Source organism: Castor canadensis, chromosome 1, assembly GCF_047511655.1.
Source record: "Castor canadensis chromosome 1, mCasCan1.hap1v2, whole genome shotgun sequence".
Lineage (NCBI taxonomy): Eukaryota > Metazoa > Chordata > Mammalia > Rodentia > Castoridae > Castor > Castor canadensis.
In genome coordinates, this window is record NC_133386.1 from 88,150,634 (window position 1) to 88,170,333 (window position 19,700).

Below are 19,700 nucleotides of genomic sequence, written 5' to 3' on the forward strand. Positions count from 1 at the left end.
TCTTCCCTACTTTCTTAGCCTGTCCCCTCCTCCCATTCTATGCCAGGGCCCGTCTGTTCTGCTATGTTCTCTTCTTCCTCTTTAGAATTAATTACTCTCTCCTCTGAATTTTGAGAGCATTATTGTTCATATCTTGATTATAGGACTCAGCAGACTCCACTACAGCTTTTGGTATTTGCTTCTATTTCTCTTGCTAGGCATTTAGCTCTTTGAGGCAGAGATGGAGTTGATTCCTACTTGGGTACTGGTGCCTGTAATAGTGTCTGACTCATAGTAGGTAATCCATATTTGTTCACGGAATGTAGGAATGAACAGGGCACCCTAATCACCATTGCATTATCATTTACTTGTTTACTTTCCTATAACAGCAAAGATAAGGGCCAGAGGGAGTAAAAAGCTGGGTGATTGCTGATGGCTTAAGAAAAATTATCCAGTATTTGGAAATAAGAAGAAAAGTTGACTGTATGACCTTCAATGTTATGCTCGAACATGAACTATTCCACCAGGTACACAGGGACCATCTGTGGGCCCATTGGCTCATTTGTTTGCCTTTTTTTTTTTTTTTTACAGTTTTAAATGGTTAAATTTTAAATGGTTATGTAAGTACTTACATAACATTTTTGATTTTGACTTGCAAAGCCTAAAATATTTATTGTCTAGCCCGTGAAGAAAAAATTTGCAGATGCCTAGAAGGCAGTAACTTTATTTGGCTCACTATTTACTATTGATTATGGCCCAGACATTTTACAATTTTATGAAGTTAAAAGGTAAAGCATAGAAAACCAATTTCTGGTTTATATGTACCAGTCTTATTTCAGCATTCTGTTTTGTTCTCCAGCTCTATAAAACCCCAGCTTCCATATCCTCTTTATACCAGCTTTGCTGAAACAGGCTAGAATTAGGGAAAGGTTGGGACTTGTATATTGTATAGGTGTGTAGGTTGCCACCCCTGGCTCACCTGGCTTGGGGTGGCCCATGACTTTCCCCACTCATTGATTATTGGATGGGACTCACCTTGTTCCTCCCTTCCCCTAGGTTAACATAGGTTTTTAAAGCACCTGGAGAAGAGAAGCACACTCTGCTTCCCGGCTTCCACCTGTGTTTCCCTTTCCTAACTTTTAATAAGCTCCATTTACACCCCCCGTGTCCTGCTATGGATTCTTCCACATGAGATACAAGGACTTTGGAAATCTTCTGCCCACAGACGGCACCACTGCTGTTAACATGTGGTGACACCAGTTAGGAGAAAAGTTGAGCCCAAGACCCTGTATTTTAAAGGGTCATTTCTAGTCTCTTTTCTTCTGTTCCTTGGCCTCTGTCTCTCTGAAACCACAGCCAAGGGAATGGGCTGAGCTCTGCCCTCAGGAGATGCAGCTGGGGGTTGGGGGGTGCCAGGACCACCGCCCCTGTGGGCCCCAGCTTTTCCATGTGCCTGGCGTCCCATTGGGGTCCAGGATCTCCTAGGCTACATGCGACGTGGTGCCCCAGGGGCACATGACCTAGGGAGCAGGTTGCCTTAAAACTGCAATGCCCTTTTCTGTTGTCCTTTCTTCTCCCCCTCTTCCTCTTTTTTGCACAATAGACTCGCTTTCCCAAAAACACTGCTGTGTGGAGTGTGTGTGGCAGGGTCTCTGACCACTGAGCCCAGGCAGCCACATGGCCTGGAGAGGGTGATCAGGACCGCCCCAAGGTGGTCCTGCCCCGGGCACTTGGTCCAGACCCCTCTACTGGTGACCCAGCCGGCTCAGGACTTAACCTGCCTGAGGGGCAGGGGATGTAAACCCACCAGCCAGGCCTGTGGCGCCCTCAGGTCCCCAGCCCCACCTCTCGGCCCTGGGGCCCACGGTGCCCCAGCAGGCAGCGTCTGTAGGCGGCTGGAAGGCTCATGGCGCCTGGGCCACCGGGGTCTTCTGCCCGGCAGCCTCCACCCGGCAGCGTGAGGAGGGAATGGCCAGAGCGCTGTCACTGCCCCCAACCAGAGCTGGGTGGGGAGGTGGTCTAGGGCTGCTGCCAGCACCCGGGGAAGCTAGGAAAGGCGCCAACTCTGGCGGCCCTGGGTCTCAGGCCAGACCCCTCTTTTCGTGGCTGCCATGTGTCCACACCCTTCTTCCTCTCCCTTCTTTGTCCCGCTGTCTACCCGCCAAGCGTTTGTTTGCCCTTGTCCCCATGGTCTGCTGGAATCGCAGAAACGTTCACCTCAAGGTCACATTCCCCTATACCAGGGACCCATGCCCCAGCTGACAGTAAGCTGCTGGCACCCGTCACTAATGGTGCTTATGGGGTTACTTACCAGATTCTAAAACAGACTCTAAGTCTCCTCTCTTTAGGAAAGCTAACAAGAACTGGCAGAGTGGCTCAAATGGTAGAATGCCTGCCTAACAAGAATGAGACCATGAGTTCAAATCCCACACAGTCAGGGGCCCCTGCCTTGTTCACTCCAGAGATATATGAGGGAACCAGGTTGAAAGGACCTGCATTGGTGACTTCCTTGATATCCAAAGAAGGGACACCTCACAGATGCAGGAAGCTCTGGCTCTTTCTTAAAGGGTAATTTCCTCCTTCCCTTTACCTTCTCTTTCTCCAGCAGCCAGCATAGGGGAAGCCTGCATATTCACTCGACTGTATCCTTAAATAGTGGGAATGCTTTGATCCTGCTAATCTAAAAAAGATGACTAACTGATACAGACAGTAACACCTGTCTCAGTCTTCTGTTCCTATAACAGATTGCTATTTTGAGCCTGTATGTTACATGTAATATGCCTTTGTGTTCCATTTGAAAGTCCCTTTTGGAGAGACCATGTGGTCACAGGAAATGTGAAGGCCAGTAGGAAACTCATGGGTGATGCCATATTGTCATCTCCAGGAAAATTAAAACTAACTTGTGGTTAAAATTTTCTAAATTAAGATAAGGGCAAAATAGTTTCTGCCTGGTAGTGGGGGGAGGAGAGGAAGGGGGCAGGAGGAAGGGGGGAAAGGGGGGAGAAATGACCCAAACATTGTATGCACATATGAATAAAATAAATTAAAAAAAATTCTCTAATACGTTTTTAATGCATTAATCTGTTAAGGATTGGACAAAGAATAGGGTATTTGTGTTAAAGATCTATTGTAAACTACTTAAAAATTTAGCTGACTAACCTAAAAATAAGGACAAAAAATAATTTCTTTAAGAGGGCACTCTGAATTAATGTGATTTGTTTTGTGCGTGCGTCATTGTGCATTTTCTGTGTGTGTCTTAGTCTGTCTTCTACCAATGTAATTGTGACCACTGAATTTTTACTTTTTTGAGCTCATACATGTGTGCTTAAGTTGATATATTTTGGCATGCCTAGGTCAAGACAGTGTGTGTGTGTGTGTGTGTGTGTGTGTGTGTGTGTGTGTGTGTGTGTGTAGGTGTCTTTAGGATGGTTCTTGAACTACTTTCATGAAGTTAATATGTAAAACTATTATTTAAAAAGTTATCTAAAGTTCTCATCCCAATCAGGCCTAACTATCCTCTGCCTTAGGACTATGGAAAATTTATGGACAATAATCTGTTTCATTCTATTGTGGATGTAATTTACATTTAACTCTTTTATAATAATTAGGTTTATTAACCCATGTGTTCCTATAGATTGCTGTTGTAAAAAAAAAAAAAGGATGGTTTAATTTACTTTTCTTCCTGAGTCTTCTAAGGTATAAGGTTGCTAAAAGTTTTATTAAAAACAGTATTATCTAAATTTGGGTGTTTACAAAGGTTGTTTACAACGGTTGTTTTGAGATACGATCTTAAAGTTTGTAAGTTTATACTAAGTCGGCTATAGTTTACAGTTTGCCTAGAGAATTTTCTGAGGTCAGAATTTAAGATACTAATGTATGTCTAAAAATAGGTTTTTGTTAGCTCTTTTATCCAAGGTACATTCTAGCTAATAAGGTCTTTGATATTTCAGCTGTTTATGACAAATGCTATAAGTTCTGCCATTTAGGCCTGATATCTGTTGGATCTGACATTAGTTGGATAAACATTGTTATACATGCATATTATGCAACATTAAAACAGCGGCTATTTAGGATTATTGACACTGTTTTCCCTTAACTAATGGAAAATTTAGGGTTTTTTATTGTCAGCCCTGTATTGTCAGTACTGAAAACCACTAACCTGTTACTTTACTTCACCAAAATTCAGTGTTTAAACTGTGGTGGTCATGTTTATTGCAATACTATTCACAATAGCCAATTTATGGAAACAGCCAAGATGCCCCACCACTGACGAATGGATTAAGAATATGTGGTATCTATACACAATGGAATTTTATGCAGCCTTGAAGAAGAATGAAATGTTATCATTCGCTGGTAAATGGATGGAACTGGAGAACATCATTCTGAGCGAGGTTAGCCTGGTCCAAAAGACCAAAAATCGTATGTTCTCCCTCATATGTGGACATTAGATCAAGGGTAAACACAACAAGGGGATTGGACTTCGATCACATGATAAAGCGAGAGCATACAAGAGAGGTATGGTAAAACACCCAAAAAACTAGATAGCATTTGTTGCCCTCGATGCAGAGAAACTAATGCAGATACTTTAAAGTGACAGAGGCCAATAGGAGAAGGGCACCAGGAACTAGAGAAAAGGTTAGTTCGAGAAGAATTAACCTAGAAGGTAACACCCATGCACAGGAAATCAATGTGAGTCAATGCCCTGTATAGCTATCCTTATCTCAACAAGCAAAAACTCTTGTTCCTTCCTATTATTGCTTATACTCTCTCTACAACAAAATTAGAAATAAGGGCAAAATAGTTTCTGCCGGGTATCGAGGGGTAAGGGGGTAAGGGAGGGAATGGGAGGGTAAGGAGGGGGCAGGGGGAAGGGGGGAGAAATGACCCAAACATTGTATGCACATATGAATAAAATAAAAATTAGAAAAATACATAAATAAACTGTGGTGGTATTACTGGCTCCTTCATATGTTAGGTGTCTTTGTGTTCTTCCAGTATATAAGCTTCCTAAAGTAGAGTTATAAAGACATTGTACCAAACTGGTGTCTTAGCTTCTTTTACAAGTTTGTGCATATGTTCTCAATGGTAATAAAAAGTTTAGTAATACTATATAGAATTATAAGTAACTAGAATGTTAGGTTAATTGCTAAACTGTTAACCACAGTTACGTTTTGTCATTACAGTTCTGATCCTACTGAAACATGTACAGACAAGCCAATTGAAAATGACCTTGACAAAAGCTTATCTGTCAACCTGGACACATTCTTTAGTATTGGGGTCATTTTGTATTTTCCTTGTAAAACTTTATTACTGTTTTCTGTTGGTATTTTACAACAGTTTAAAGGTGTCAGTACATGCTCTATGGAACAATTTTATTTAATCCTAGCCTAAGAGCCATTTAAAAAATGAATCTCTTTGTTGCTTAATTTGGCCAGAAAGGTCACATTGGTACTGACTTCTGATCTGTTTGATGTGTTACTCTCCCTCCTCCATGGGACAAAAATCTTACTTTCCAGGAGAAGTTACTCCTGGCTCTGAGGGAAAAAACTGCCAAATTGGCAAAATCTTCAGCAGGAACTGTTCAGAACTGTTTAAGAGGGCTACAGTTCAAAAGGGCTACACAAATGAGGGAACTTCTCCAGATCTAGATGGAGTCAATTATGCCAGACCTCTAAAAGTAACCATAGCTGAGAGATTTTTAAAAGGCTCTTACACATGTGCTCTAATTTTTAAGCCTTCTAGGCTCTGGCAAAGAGCAAACTCATGTCTTTGGCCAAGGCCTTCTTTTAAACAAAGTCAATATGGCCATTTCTACTACCTCCAGATCTGTCCTTCTAATAATACTCAGAGTTGTTTATATTTTTTCTTATACTCTACTTTCAATGGTATTTAACTCACATTGTGAGTCTTCTCTCCAGAGACAAAGCTGAGTATTTATTCTTGACATACAATATTTCCAGTAGCTGCCCTTATTCTCTGTGTAGATTTCCTGCTTAATTCTCTTTCAAGAATAATTTCTTCAAGAAACTTGGACTAGCATGCAAATACTCAAAAGGTCAAAACCTGAATTAGGGCAGTTTCTACATTTATTAAAAATGACCTTCTGGTATCACCAGGTACTTTATTGGTGTCCCTCAAGCCATTGAGCTTGAGGATGGGCACTGCTGCAAGCTAGCCCAAGCCTTCATTAGCTGAAAAGACTACAGCAGTAATAGAGCCAAGAGCTGTGTAAATTGGAATCTGAGTCCTTGTTCTCTAGAAACTAGATATAATTATCCTCATTCAGGGTCCAGGGACCTGAGGCAGCAAGAGCAGCTGGTTGCGTTTTGTCTGATGTACTCGGAGGCCATTTTAATCAGTTTACCTATCAATCACCATGACAGCTTACAATCAAACACAGTACCAAAAGGACCAAATCAGGATCAGCCAATCACACTAAAAAACTAGCAGCAAAAGAGCTGTCATATTGCTGGGTTAAAAAAAATATGATTGAAAATCTTCTCCATATTTTTCTTTGTTTTAAAATTTAGACAACTGTTTCCTCTATAATCAAAATAGAGTATGGGGGGATGTAGCTCAGTGGTAAAGAATTTGCCTGCCATGCATGAGGCCCTGGCTTTGATCACTAGTACTAAAAAAAAAAAAAAAAAAAAGAAAAAAGTAATTTTGCATTTATGTCCCCAAGCTAAAATAGTATAGGAATACTAATGCTATAATTGTACAGGCTTTTTTTTTTTTTTTAAAGAACTAACTCTATCCAGAAGTAATAGTGGTGAAGTTTTGGGGTATTAGAGGTACTGTCTGTACCCTGGATTGAAATTAAGGCTGTGAACAGGAGGAGGAGGTGTGACTACATGTGAATGAGGGTGATGTTCGTGAGTCTATGCAGACTAATGACCACATTCTTGGTTCTTTTATATTGCTATGTGACCTGTCAATGTCTTACCTCCCCAGCACTAGCCCTTTGTACCTGCTGATGGCCATGAAGTCCTCCCCATTGTCAACCATCTTAGGCTGGCTCATAACTCAGCCTGGATGGACTAATATTCCTTGTATTAGCTCTACTCCTAAATTCTCTCCTATTCAGGTTACCAGGCCTCAACTATCTGAGATTTAAAGAAAACTGCAATACTCTTCATTTGGGATCATCCCAAACCCACAGGAATTTGGACCATCTAGCATATAAGAAAACAGTCATTAAAAAGTTTTTTTTTTTAATGAAAAAGATATAGTTTTGATCTCAGCATGGCTTTCAGATGTCTCTTTTCAATTTTCTGCAGTTCTTTTGGGCAGAGACTGACTTTCATACATTACCAAGTTACATGGCGGTAGATGAAGGCATGCTAGTTTGCATTAAGCAGATGGAAGATGGTCAGTGTCCCGGTCATCAGCTCTGTCATCCACTTCCTGGCTACTTGGTTGAATCCAACCTTTGCCTTTGGCAAAATAGCTAAGTTAGGATCTCCAGCTGTGAGGAAGCCCACCTGGTCAGTGCCTGTCCCTCCTGCCTGCTCCTACCTTCTTCCTTCCCCATCATTGTTGATTGGGAGAAAAATTTTGGGTGCGGTTTAGCACTGTGGTTTCTCACCTGTGCATAGCACAGTATTGATAGTATTAATGTTCTGTTGGATATCATATTTGTGCATTTCAATTCATATGGATGAATTCATATAGTTCGTTCTTTATTTTTATAAAACCATGTTTGATTTTCTAATTTTTCTGTCCTCAAGCCTTTTTGGTTGAAGCACTGCTTATGTTCTAGCTGGCTCACCACAGCTATATCTTGGCAGGCTTCTTTTTTTTTAAATTTAATTTAATTTAATTTTTTTCTTTTATTCATATGTGCATACAATGTTTGGGTCATTTCTCCCCCCTTCCCCCACCCCCTTCCTTATCCCCCTGCCCCCTCCCTTTCCCCCCCACCCCCTCGCTACCCGGCAGAAACTATTTTTTGGCAGGCTTCTTACAATTATTTATTTCATTCATTGATTCATTATTTTATGAGTTTTCTGTGTATTAAAATCTTAAGGTTTTCTGACTCTCCAGTTATTTAGGAAGGAATAGAGTATGGACTACCATTTCACTGAAAAGCTTCGTGTAACTTTTTGGAGCTTTTGCATAGTATCTCCCTTGTAGATACCAAGAATGGTCATTCATTCACTCAATAAGGTTTCATTCAGATTCACTGCTTTGCCTGGTTAAATATGTCTACTTCTCTGGAAGTTTCTGAGCTGATGAGGCTCAGGTTTGAGCTACCTCTGAAAAGCAGGCAGATAATTTCTCAGGTTGTCCAGCATTATCAGGATTTTCTCTATTGCTCTTCCTCTAAAAGTACAAAGAGGGCATGAGCTCCACAGACTACTGGGACAGCCTAGAGGCATTTTTAGCCTAGTTAGCTCAGCATAAGTTTGACTCCATCAGGGACTCACACTGATTTAGCATCATCTCACTTCTGTTGGTTGCTTAGAGGAAAAGTTATATAGCTGAACTGTTTGTAAGAAATTAGTGAAAATAATTTCAGCTCCAACTTCCAAATGAATACCTTGCCATGCTACTTAAAAAATTATTTTTGCTGGTACCCTATGCAGGTCACAAATTTATAGTCAAATTATTATGACAGGTTAGTACCTAACCTTTATTAAGCAACAATAATGTATCAAATATTGTGCTAAGGATTATAAATATTCTTTTGGTGAAGTCTCACAATTTACTGTCTCCGTGTTCTGGTTGTGGAAATTGAACACTGCTGTTAGCACACAGGAGTCACATTCAGGGCTATGTGATAGTAGTACTTCTACTCACAAGATGGGGATCCTAAGATGGAGAATCCTTGGTTCAGTACATATGTGCAGAAAGCTGTGTATCTTTTCCTTCCTTCCTTCCATCCTTCATTCCATCCTTCCTTCCATCCTTCCTTCCTCCCTCCATCCCAACCTCCCTCCCTCCTTCCCTCTTTTCCTCCCTTTCTCTCTCTTAAACTTCTTGACCTAGGATTCTGGCTCCACCTCATTGCAAAAATGACCCACCAACAGATAGGGAGGAGGACTGGTGTGAACCAGATAGGAGAAGGCCTGATATGGTCATGGCCTCCCCAAGATTCCCAAATGAGACAGGTTCTGGTCTAATCAGTTAATGTGGGCTACTCAAGTTGTCTTTTGTCAATTGATGTGGGAGACCAGTGACTAAATAGACTGAGAAGGAACCTTGCCATGAACATGGCCATGTCAAGGTCCTTTGTGCTGAGAAGGCAAGGCCCCTGCATGAAGGAAGGTTCAGCAAGGCTGCCTTGCAAGAGGGGAGACTGAGGCAGTGGAAATAGACCTTGACATGGGCATGGCTCTGTCAAGGGCCTCTTGGCTGATGGGCATGGACACAGCCAAGGGGAGGCAAGGTTCAGCAAGGCTGCCTTGCAAGAAAAACAGGACACACTGACCTGGGCAGGATAGTTTGTCCTAAATAATAACATAGCACAGCTGCACTGTTCCTGCTGCCTATGAGACTAGACCCATGAGAACTCAATCTGCATGTTACCCTGCTTTCCCAGACATGCTGTATAAATAGATGTGCCTGGAGGCGGAGGAGCTTGCCGGTGTCTCTCATCAGGAGTGTTGGACCCACCTGACCCCAGCTATTCTCTGTGTCTGTCTTTGTGTCTTTTTTCTAATCCTGACTTGCTCCCAGTCAGGTCAAGTGACCTGCTCACACTGGCTGTGAGAAATTGATATGTCATTCACTACATCTCATTGTACTTTAAAATTTCCCCTCTCTGTGGGTTTTTCTTAAGTGGTCATGGGTAATCACATGTGCAAAGTGATTTTCTGAGATGTGTTATAATTCACAACCTTCACGTTAATCACTCTCTGTAGACTGGGCTTGGGGAGGGACTTTGTGCTCCAAGCCCCTTAAACTCCAGCAAAAGCTTGGGCTGGTTTGGAAGTGATGGTTGTTCTTGACCTCTTTCTCTGAGACAACCAAACTTACACCTCTGAAAGTGCTTTTCTAGTCTAAAAAACTATAATTTTTACTACTCTGCTTTGTGTCTTGCCTGAGCTCTTCTCTTACTGGACATAAGAGTCTATATGACTGCACAGACTTCCCAGTCACGTGGACTTCCAAGGCCGCCCTGATGCTGTGCTTCCTTCCAGTATCAGCAGTGTCCTTGTGAGGCAGGATAGATGAGACAGGGAGCTATATTACTTTAATAAATATTTAAAGAGCCAGACTCAGACATTGGAATGAGGAATAAAAACTGAAAAGCCAGAGCAGCTAGCCCTCTCCCATTTCCTTAAGTTACTGGAAAAGGGACACATAAAGGAGCTACCTACTTCTGCTTTTCTTTTTGAGTTGTTAACAAACTCCTAGGCTCTTTCAATGAGTGGAAAATACCATGTCTGGCAGAGGGAAGTTCTAAAGCACATCTTTTCTCCCTGTGATTTGAACAGGCCTGGGTGACACCAATCTTAGCTACCCAGATCCATTATCTTTGACCACGTATATTCTCCCACCATTTTGAGTCTTTACTCCCTTTTCCTCCATTTCTCCCACTTTTATCCAGATATACTATATTCCTTTTCTAATAAATTTTACTATTATTTTTACTATATTTTTGCATCTTACTTAAATTCATCTCTTGCCAGACTCAAGAACTGAGGTATCTGCCCCAGTAAGAGGGGCAAGTGACTGGACCTGTGGCCCTTGTACAGCTCTGGCAATGCACTCTCTTTCTAAGGCACATCTTAAATCGCTACATTGAAAATCCTTTCCTCACAGATGCATACCTGGGCTCTCCCCTGCCTCATCCTCCTTACAGTGAACTTGTGTTGTTGGATGTCTCTAAATAAACTGTCAGCTCTCTGAAGGAGGAAAGAAGGGAGGGATTAGGGTTGTCACTTCAGTTCTCCCCATATCCTTCCAGTTACCTTTATCAGTTGACAGACATTAGACTCCCCATCTTAACTGACTCAGTTCTGTGGCAATATTCAGGGGAAGAAGCAGTCAGTCTCTGGCTGGCATTCAGGAGTCTTTGATTCTTAGGGGGTCCAGGGGCTGACTTAGTTGCTCCCTTTCTGAGGTAACTACTCCCAAACTCAGTGCCTAAGGGTGCTGCTCTCTATCTTTTTAATGACCTGTTTACTAAGTTACTGAGGCAATTTTCTTAAAGTTGCTCAAAACCCTGCTCTGTCAAAGAAGGAATGTTTCCTACTGAGCTTTTTTGGCTTGCCAGTTTTTTTTGCCCAAGGCCTTTTCCCTCTTCCTTCATTGTTAGCCCACAGAGAGCCAGAGAAGGTGTTTTAAGATCCACTTCACTAATTCATGGCCAATTAGGAAGCTTTGTTTTGAACCTGACTGCAAAGTGCTTTGGGAGGCCTGGAGCCCTCTCCTCTTGCACTCCAGGGAATTAAAAAACTTCTTTCAGTTGCTTAGAAAACAGAATTTTTAAACTAATGGTGGAAACCGCCCTGATTTAGGCATAGCTGGTTACAATGACACATATGCTCTGCTTTATTACTGCAGCAAATGCCTGGTGTCTACCATAAAATTTCTAGCTGATCCTTTGTTTATGCTACACAAGGAAGCTGATCTAAGACATACTACTGAGAAGGGAGATTATATTCCTCCTTTGGTGACTGTGAATTGACTTTCCCCAAGTTTAAATTTTCATCTGATTATTTTTCTCTCTTGGATTATGTGGAGAAGAGGCTATTCTGATGATGGTTTACTGTGACTGGAATGGTAGAGGTAGAAGTCACCCAGGTTGTGGCAGTTCACTGAAAAAGTGCTTTTGACTTCTACCATAAAGCTCTCAGATTGTGAAGTAAGGATTGTACTCACTCTTGGATTTTTTTTTTTTTTTTTTTGGCAGTACTGGAGGTTGAATTCAGGCTTTTGGGCTTGGTAGGCAGGCACTGTAACACTTGAAACTCCTTTTAGCCCAGGGTGGCCTAGACTCCAATTTTATGCATCATGCCATAGCTGGGATGACAGATGCATGCCACCACATTCATCTTTTTTTTTTTTTCCCCGTTGAGATGGTGTCTGGCAAACTTTTTTGTTCAGGCTGTCCTGGAATGGGAATCCTCCTTATCTCAGCCTCCTCTGAATTGGTTGAGATGGGGTCTTGTGAGAACTCCCCACACACAGCACCCCCAAATATGCATGCACACAGGTCTCCCCATCTCAGCCTCCCAAGTAGCTGGGATTATAGGTGTGAGCCACGAGTACCTGGCTCACTCTGTGCTTTTTGTTTTTTTTTTTTTCATTTTTCTTTTATTATTCATATGTGCATACAAGGCTTGGTTCATTTCTCCCCCCTGCCCCCACCCCCTCCCTTACCACCCACTCCACCCCCTCCCACTCCCCCCCTCAATACCCAACAGAAACTATTTTGTCCTTATATCTAATTTTGTTGTAGAGAGAGTATAAGCAATAATAGGAAGGAACAAGGGTTTTTGCTGGTTGAGATAAGGATAGCTATACAGGGCATTGACTCACATTGATTTCCTGTGCGTGGGTGTTACCTTCTAGGTTAATTCTTTTTGATCTAACCTTTTCTCTAGTTCCTGGTCCCCTTTTCCTATTGGCCTCAGTTGCTTTAAGGTATCTGCTTTAGTTTCTCTGCATTAAGGGCAACAAATGCTAGCTAGTTTTTTAGGTGTCTTACCTATCCTCACCCCTCCCTTGTGTGCTCTCGCTTTATCATGTGCTCATAGTCCAATCCCCTTGTTGTGTTTGCCCTTGATCTAATGTCCACATATGAGGGAGAACATACGATTTTTGGTTTTTTGAGCCAGGCTAACCTCACTCAGAATGATGTTCTCCAATTCCATCCATTTACCAGCGAATGATAACATTTCGTTCTTCTTCATGGCTGCATAAAATTCCATTGTGTATAGATACCACATTTTCTTAATCCATTCGTCTGTGGTGGGGCATCTTGGCTGTTTCCATAACTTGGCTATTGTGAATAGTGCCGCAATAAACATGGATGTGCAGGTGCCTCTTGAGTAACAGTCTTTTGGGTATATCCCCAAGAGTGGTATTGCTGGGTCAAATGGTAGATCGATGTCCAGCTTTTTAAGTAGCCTCCAAATTTTTTTCCAGAGTGGTTGTACTAGTCTACATTCCCACCAACAGTGTAAGAGGGTTCCTTTTTCCCCACATCCTCGCCAACACCAGTTGTTGGTGGTGTTGCTGATGATGGCTATTCTAACAGGGGTGTCACTCTGTGCTTTTTGATGTAAGAAAACTTTAACTTAGGACTGTCTTCCTAATCACATGACCCATAGCTTCTGCAAGATTGTGTTATCAAGTGTAATTTTAATTTGACTTTTGTGGTTGGACAGCTAAAACCGCCTGCTCAAAAACAAAACAAAATGAACAATAACTTATGATAACTTGCTCTGTTGGATTTGTTTACCTGGTTCAATGTTGAGAGAGTAGTTGTCTATTTCCAGATCAAGTTCAGCTGCAGTGGAGCAGAAATCCTCCAGGATCCCGTGCACAGCCTGGGTGAGGTTATATGGCACTGACTGAGCAAACCTCATTTTGCTATTCACAATCACACTCCCATTTCGGAAGTTAAGAATTTCAAGTTGCTTAAACCCTGTAAGATTGGACCGTAGATATGGAACCAGCTGCAAAAGAAAAGATTGTTTACTTTTAACTGTTAATTCATTTACACTCAGTTTTCACTGTCCGAGGCAGGCATTTCCCTTCCTTTCTATGGTTTTTATTTTTCCTTTTGCATTTAAAGGGAGCCCAGAATACCATGACTTAATGATCTACTGGTAGTAATTATGCCCATATTTCCATCTTTCCCTGTATTGAGATGGATGGGCAGTGATTTCCTTTCCATGAATTATGAGAACAGATGAGCTTTAAAAACCTAAGCCAATGTTATTAGCAAAGAATGCCAGGGCTAGTCATTAAAAAACAAACAAAAAAAGTAAATAAAAACATGTTTCAATGTGAGCTGAGGAGCAGACTGGCCTACGCCTGTGTAAATGGGGCATCAGTTTGGAAAGGACCAATTTTAAATGACCTGTAGAAATAAACAACAGCTTAAACATCAGTGTGTTGGTCTATGCAGAGTGTTTCATGGCCGACACAAATGTGGTGTAGGGGAAACAGCTGGGAGCTGGCAGGCAGGAGACTTGGATGCCAGGCCTGGAACTGTCCCTAACTAGCTGTGTGACCTTTATCAATCCACCACTGTGTTTATACCTTCATGCCCTTATTTGAACAAAAGTGGTGCCCAGGGGCCCAACTATAACTTAATAACCTCAACAGTTTCCTCATGGCATTGTGCCTCGGGTTCCACACTTACCACTTGTGAGCTGCAGCCATCTTTGAGATCATTTTTTTCAGAAATGAATGAAACTCATCGATGTCTGCCTCGTCCCTGGCCCCAAAAGTAAGCACCCTTATTCAAGAACTGCACACCTACGAACACACACAACACAGAGATACGAGCTGCAATCTCCAGGCTTGGTCTAGATCGACTTTTTCCTTTTCTCCTGTCCGTGCTCAACCAGACTGTTGACTGTAACCCTGACACATACTCTAGTACCTCCCTCACCAGATTACTGTGAAAATAAAGTGAAATTTTATACAGGGGCTGGAACTTTTTTCAATCTACTCACTCCTGATTTCTCCTACTTGCTTTGTGCTCATTCTTTGTGCATCAGCATTGCTTTGGCCTCTGGTAGGGATTTTCTGTCTTCACCTGTGTGCAGCTGGCTTGCTGCCCCTTCTCCCTCTCTCATTTCAAGCTGTGATGGAAGAGAAGTTGGCTCATTAGAGACCATGTTTCTTGGCCTCCCTTGCAGCAAGATGTGACCATGTTGCTATGTCCCACCAAAAGCATGTGAGTGAAGGCCATATGGGCAACTTTGGTGTCACATGCTGACAAGGAACTGACTTTTCCTTCTCACAAGTGGAAACAGGGACATTCCCATGACCTAGAGTTTGCTATGCAAATGAGGTTGACAAGGTCACGGGTGGAAGAAATATGGGTCTGTGAATGACCTTGTACAGCAGAACTGTCTTACCTTCCATGTGAAAGAGAAATAATCTTGTATCTAATTTGTTACTGTGTTCTTGATGTCTTCATTATGGTTTCTTAGAACAAATCCCAATGTAGATAGCATCTGGGCTAAGCTCACTGGGCCACTGTTCCCTGAGACTGTCCCAACATCTACTCCCCTCATGGTGTGTGTGTGTGTGGAGGGGGGAAGCATAGAGAGTCTTACTTTAAAGCAAATGTTCATTTGAGAAATTAGATTTTAATTTGCATAATTATTTAATATGAAGCATGCAAGTATTTTATTTTCAGAAATTCTGCAATCCATGCTATATGTATTGTATAACTAATTTTAATGGATGTGGCTCTGTAGGGGTATCACATAGTTTAGCATTTCTTATTGTATAACATGTAGCTTGTGGGTGTTTATTACCAAAGACATGACTAATCATGACAATCATCTCACTTTCTTTATTAAGGATCAGGATGAGAAGTCCTGTAGTCCTTTTTTCAAGTTTATAAGAACTTAAGGGAACTAAACAAAGGAGACTGTGCTCTTGAACTCAGCCTCATCTGTGCTGACCAGTATAGCTTTTGTTTCTTTGTTTTTGAGACTGGATCTCACTATGTAGCCCAGACTGGCCTTGAACTTGTGATCTTCCTGCTTCAGCTTCCCAAGTACTGGGTTACAGGTATGTACCACCATGCCTGGCCTAACCAGTGTAGGTTTGTCCCCTTTCACAGGATGGCTGTAATTTAAGAAAAATTTGCCCATATTGTGTTTTAGATTCCAACTTTCAGTGATTTTTGTATTATTCCTGGATAAAACAATTTACGAAGAACCAAAATGAGGACATTTTAAGGCTATCTTGTTGTTGTTGTTTTTGGTGGTGCTGGGGTTTGAGCTCAGGGCCTCATGCTTGCTAGGCAGGTGCTCTACCACTTACCCGTGACTCCAGCTCTTTTTTGCTTTATTTTTTGGATAGAGTTCCTCATTTTTACATGGGGCCAGCTTTGGACAGTGACTCTCCTATCTCCATTTCCTGCATAGCTGGGTTCATAGAGGAGAGCTACCTATCATGCCCAGCTTGTTTATTGAGAAGGGAGTCTTTCTAATATTTTGTCTGGACAAACATCCTCCTCAATTAGGAGGATTGAATCATAATCCTCTTAATCTCCTCTTTTTGATTACAGGCATGTGCTACTATGCTTAGCCAAGGGTAAATTTGTTGCCACCAAGCTGGGTAGTGATATCTGCCTCTAGTGTCATCCAAAGGACTCACTTCCCTAATTGGATGGAAATCCATCTCAAAACTCTAGTTGAATGCCTTTGGCAACAGCTACCTTGGAGGCTTATCTCTTGTAACCTCCATTGCTTCAGACAGCCAATGATTCTACTCTAAAATGACAACAACAAGAAGGAATGGAGGGGGCTGAGAATTGTGAGCAGCACCCACTTACCAGCTGTGTGAATCGTTGCTCCAGAGCTTGGTACTCCAGAGAGCTCTTGTTGAACAGGTCATCAGAGAAGGGCATATTTGCCACACGCAAACTGAAGAATACAACCAGCTCTTGGCCCCTGGAGGCAGTGGTCATCAAGCTGGTGGTAATGTACTGTGGAGCAGGGACAGGGGTTGTGGTGTCCAAGAAATGGTCAGGAGTAGAAACATATCCATTCTGTCTGGGTACCTCAGGCAAGGCAGGAGTGTCAGATGCATCCATCCCATCGAGAGCTCTCATTATTCCTCTGTGGCCTGCACTCAACCTGCTGTCATCTGAGGGTGCAAGTGAATGTGAAATTTCCAGAGTCAACTGGCTAGTGGCAGAAGAATCCACAGTGGGGAGGGTGAGCCCAGGGATTAGCAATGTCTGGCCAAGGGACGTTAGGTCTGTGGCTCTTTGATCAGTCAGAGAGAAGATGCTTGATGTGGTAAGGAGAGGTGGAGTTTCAGATGGGGAGGCAGAGTCCACTGCAGGTGTAGGCCAAGAGCTATGTGTGGAGGACATTCCTGAGACTGATTTTGTTATGATCAATTATTTACCAAAGAAGAGAAAATGGGAAAAAAAATCAAAATTAGTTAGGATTAAATTAAGAAAAAGATATTTGCATTGATTGCCTTACTGGTCATTTTACACAAAGAGAAGTTGATAGGAAGGGCAGGTACCACCATATCCAAACCTAGGGAGACAAGGGCTAGGTCCCTGAATTCATTTTATTCAGGCCCAATACTTATATGAGACACAAAGAGGACCCATTACCCAGAATTTCTGGAATTACTGCCCAGCCAGACCCAGCACACTTGGGGACCACAGTCCTCCCACATGGAGTGTCCAGAAAACTAGCTGCACATTTTTGGTCCAGAAATTTTATTCGCCTTCTAATAATGCAAACCTACATTACATGCAATTGAATTTTTTGTATTCAATTATCACATTTTGGTAGTTTTACCAAATTCAGTTATACTTTTTCAAAACTGGGTGATCTGATTGAATAACTTGCCAATTTGTAAAATGGTATTGAGAGTGTAAAGGTGTCTGTGACACATATAATTTGAACTTTATATTGGTCAGCTTGCTAAATATTTGATAATATTCAAAATCTTTGCCAGTGTTGCATTATTATGCCCATTGCATTGCTTTCTTGGGTAAGTACACATTGAACTGATGAAGTCCACTCCATTTCTGGTGCAAAATTAAAGTCAATAAATGTTTATGAGCTAAGAAAGTGGTTCTATGAAATTTTCAGGTAAAGAGATTGATGGATTATTAAAATATTCCAATAAACCTAAATCCAGAGCCACTGAGGATGTTTAAGACATAGACAGGGAGCTGTCTATGATTCCTGCAGTGGCATTTTGGCAAATATGTGAGAAAGCTCTGTTGAAATCCAAATGCTAAGTATGATGAATGGACTGTCTGGTGCAGATATCATCTCTGGACTTGCAGTCAGCTAATTTACTATAGTGCAATCACCAAAACTGAAACTCCAAGTGATAAACAGCCCTGATAGGTAGAATCATATTAGTTTTATTACTTTCTTAAAATGAAACCTGACCATTGGTGAGTTATGCCCAGATTTCAGAGAAGCACTCTCTTTTCTCTCACCTGCAGAGTGGTTAGGTGTGTCTATCCATAACTCAACTGTCCGAAATAGTACTTCTTAATATCTAAGATCTCTGTGGACATAAACTTACAATTTTATTCAAATCTTCTTTGTTATGGACTGAATGTTTGTGTCTCCCTCAAGTTCATACAGTAAAACTCTGCTCCCCAGTGTGATTGGAAAGGGGGACTTTAGGAGATAATTAGGTCATGAGAGTGGAATGGTAATTAGGTCATGAATGGAATTGTATTTGTGTCCTTATAATAAGAGGCTTCAAAGAGATGACCTCTCTTTCTGCCATGTGAGGATATAGCAAGAAGGCATCCATCTTTAAACAAGGAGAAGAGCCCTAATCAGGAACCAAATTTGCTAGTTCCTTGATATTGAACTTCCTGAACACCAGAATGGTGAGAAATAAATTTCTGTTGTTTATTCCACCCAGTTCATGGTATTTTGTTATGGTGGCCTGAGCTGACTAAGATATCCATGGAAGGCTCTGGGATGAGTGAATTGAAAGGCTTCCAGTGATATCTGTGATTTGATTTGACTTCTTTGCACCATGGGAAATACATTTGAATCTATGTTGCCATGGTGTGATCTCTGTTCTACTACAGACGACAGGGGTGGGCAAATCTGAGGCAAGAAGCATAGTGATGGATGTCTTCATCCTGCTCCTGGACCAGCATCTTATCACTCACACTTTCCTCACAGCACAGACTTTAACCAGCCTAAAATAAGCTGCTGTATTATGGCAACAATTACCGAGATTCTAACCTACTCTCTTTGTGCCATCTTAATGTTAATCCTCCACATTCACAACAAACCTAACCAAGTGATTTCATTGATGTCACAACTGGCTATTTAAGTGGAGGGTTGCCTCTTACACTGCTGGTGGGAATGTAAAATAGTACAACCATTCTGGAAAAAAATCTGGAGGCTACTTAAAAAAGCTAAACATTGATCTACCATTTGATCCAGCAATACCACTCTTGGGATATACTCAAAAGAATGTGACACAGGTTACCCCAGAGGCACCTGCACACCCATGTTTATTGCAGCACTATTCACAATAGCCAAGTTATGGAAACAGCCAAGATGCCCCACTACTGACGAATGGATCAAGAAAATGTGGTATCTATACACAATGGGATTTTATGCAACCATGAAGAAGAATGAAATGTTATCATTCGTTAGTAAATGGATGGAATTGGAGAACATCATTCTGAGTGAGGCTAGCCTGGCCCAAAAGACCAAAAATCGTATGTTCTCCCTCATATGTGGACATTAGATCACGGGCAAACACAACAAGGGGATTGAACTTTGATCACAAGATAAAAGCGAGAGCACACAAGGGAGATATGAGGATAGATAAGACACCTAAAAAATTAGCTAGCATTTGTTGCCCTCAACGCAGAGAAACTAAAGCAGATACCTTAAAAGCAACTGAGGCCAATAGGAGAAGGGGACCAAGAACTAGAGAAAAGGTTAGATCAAAAAGAATTAACCTAGAAGGTAACACACATGCACAGGAAATCAATGTGAGTCAATTCCCTGTATAGCTATCCTTATCTCAACTAGCAAAAACCCTTGGTCCTT

The 19,700-nt window shown here is 41.7% G+C and overlaps 1 protein-coding gene across 1 annotated transcript in view; it reads right to left on the reverse strand.

Annotated features, from left to right (window-relative positions):
- The window catches only part of LOC109686457 (interphotoreceptor matrix proteoglycan 1-like), a 107,088-nt gene that overhangs the window by 17,497 nt on the left and 69,891 nt on the right, over nucleotides 1–19,700 (reverse strand). Inside the window, exons 4-5 of the mRNA XM_074068359.1 lie at nucleotides 16,463–17,016; nucleotides 13,397–13,613 (exon numbers count right to left, since the gene is read on the reverse strand). Coding sequence (XP_073924460.1) covers nucleotides 13,397–13,613; nucleotides 16,463–17,016 — 771 coding nt within the window. The remainder of the gene's footprint in view (nucleotides 1–13,396; nucleotides 13,614–16,462; nucleotides 17,017–19,700) is intronic.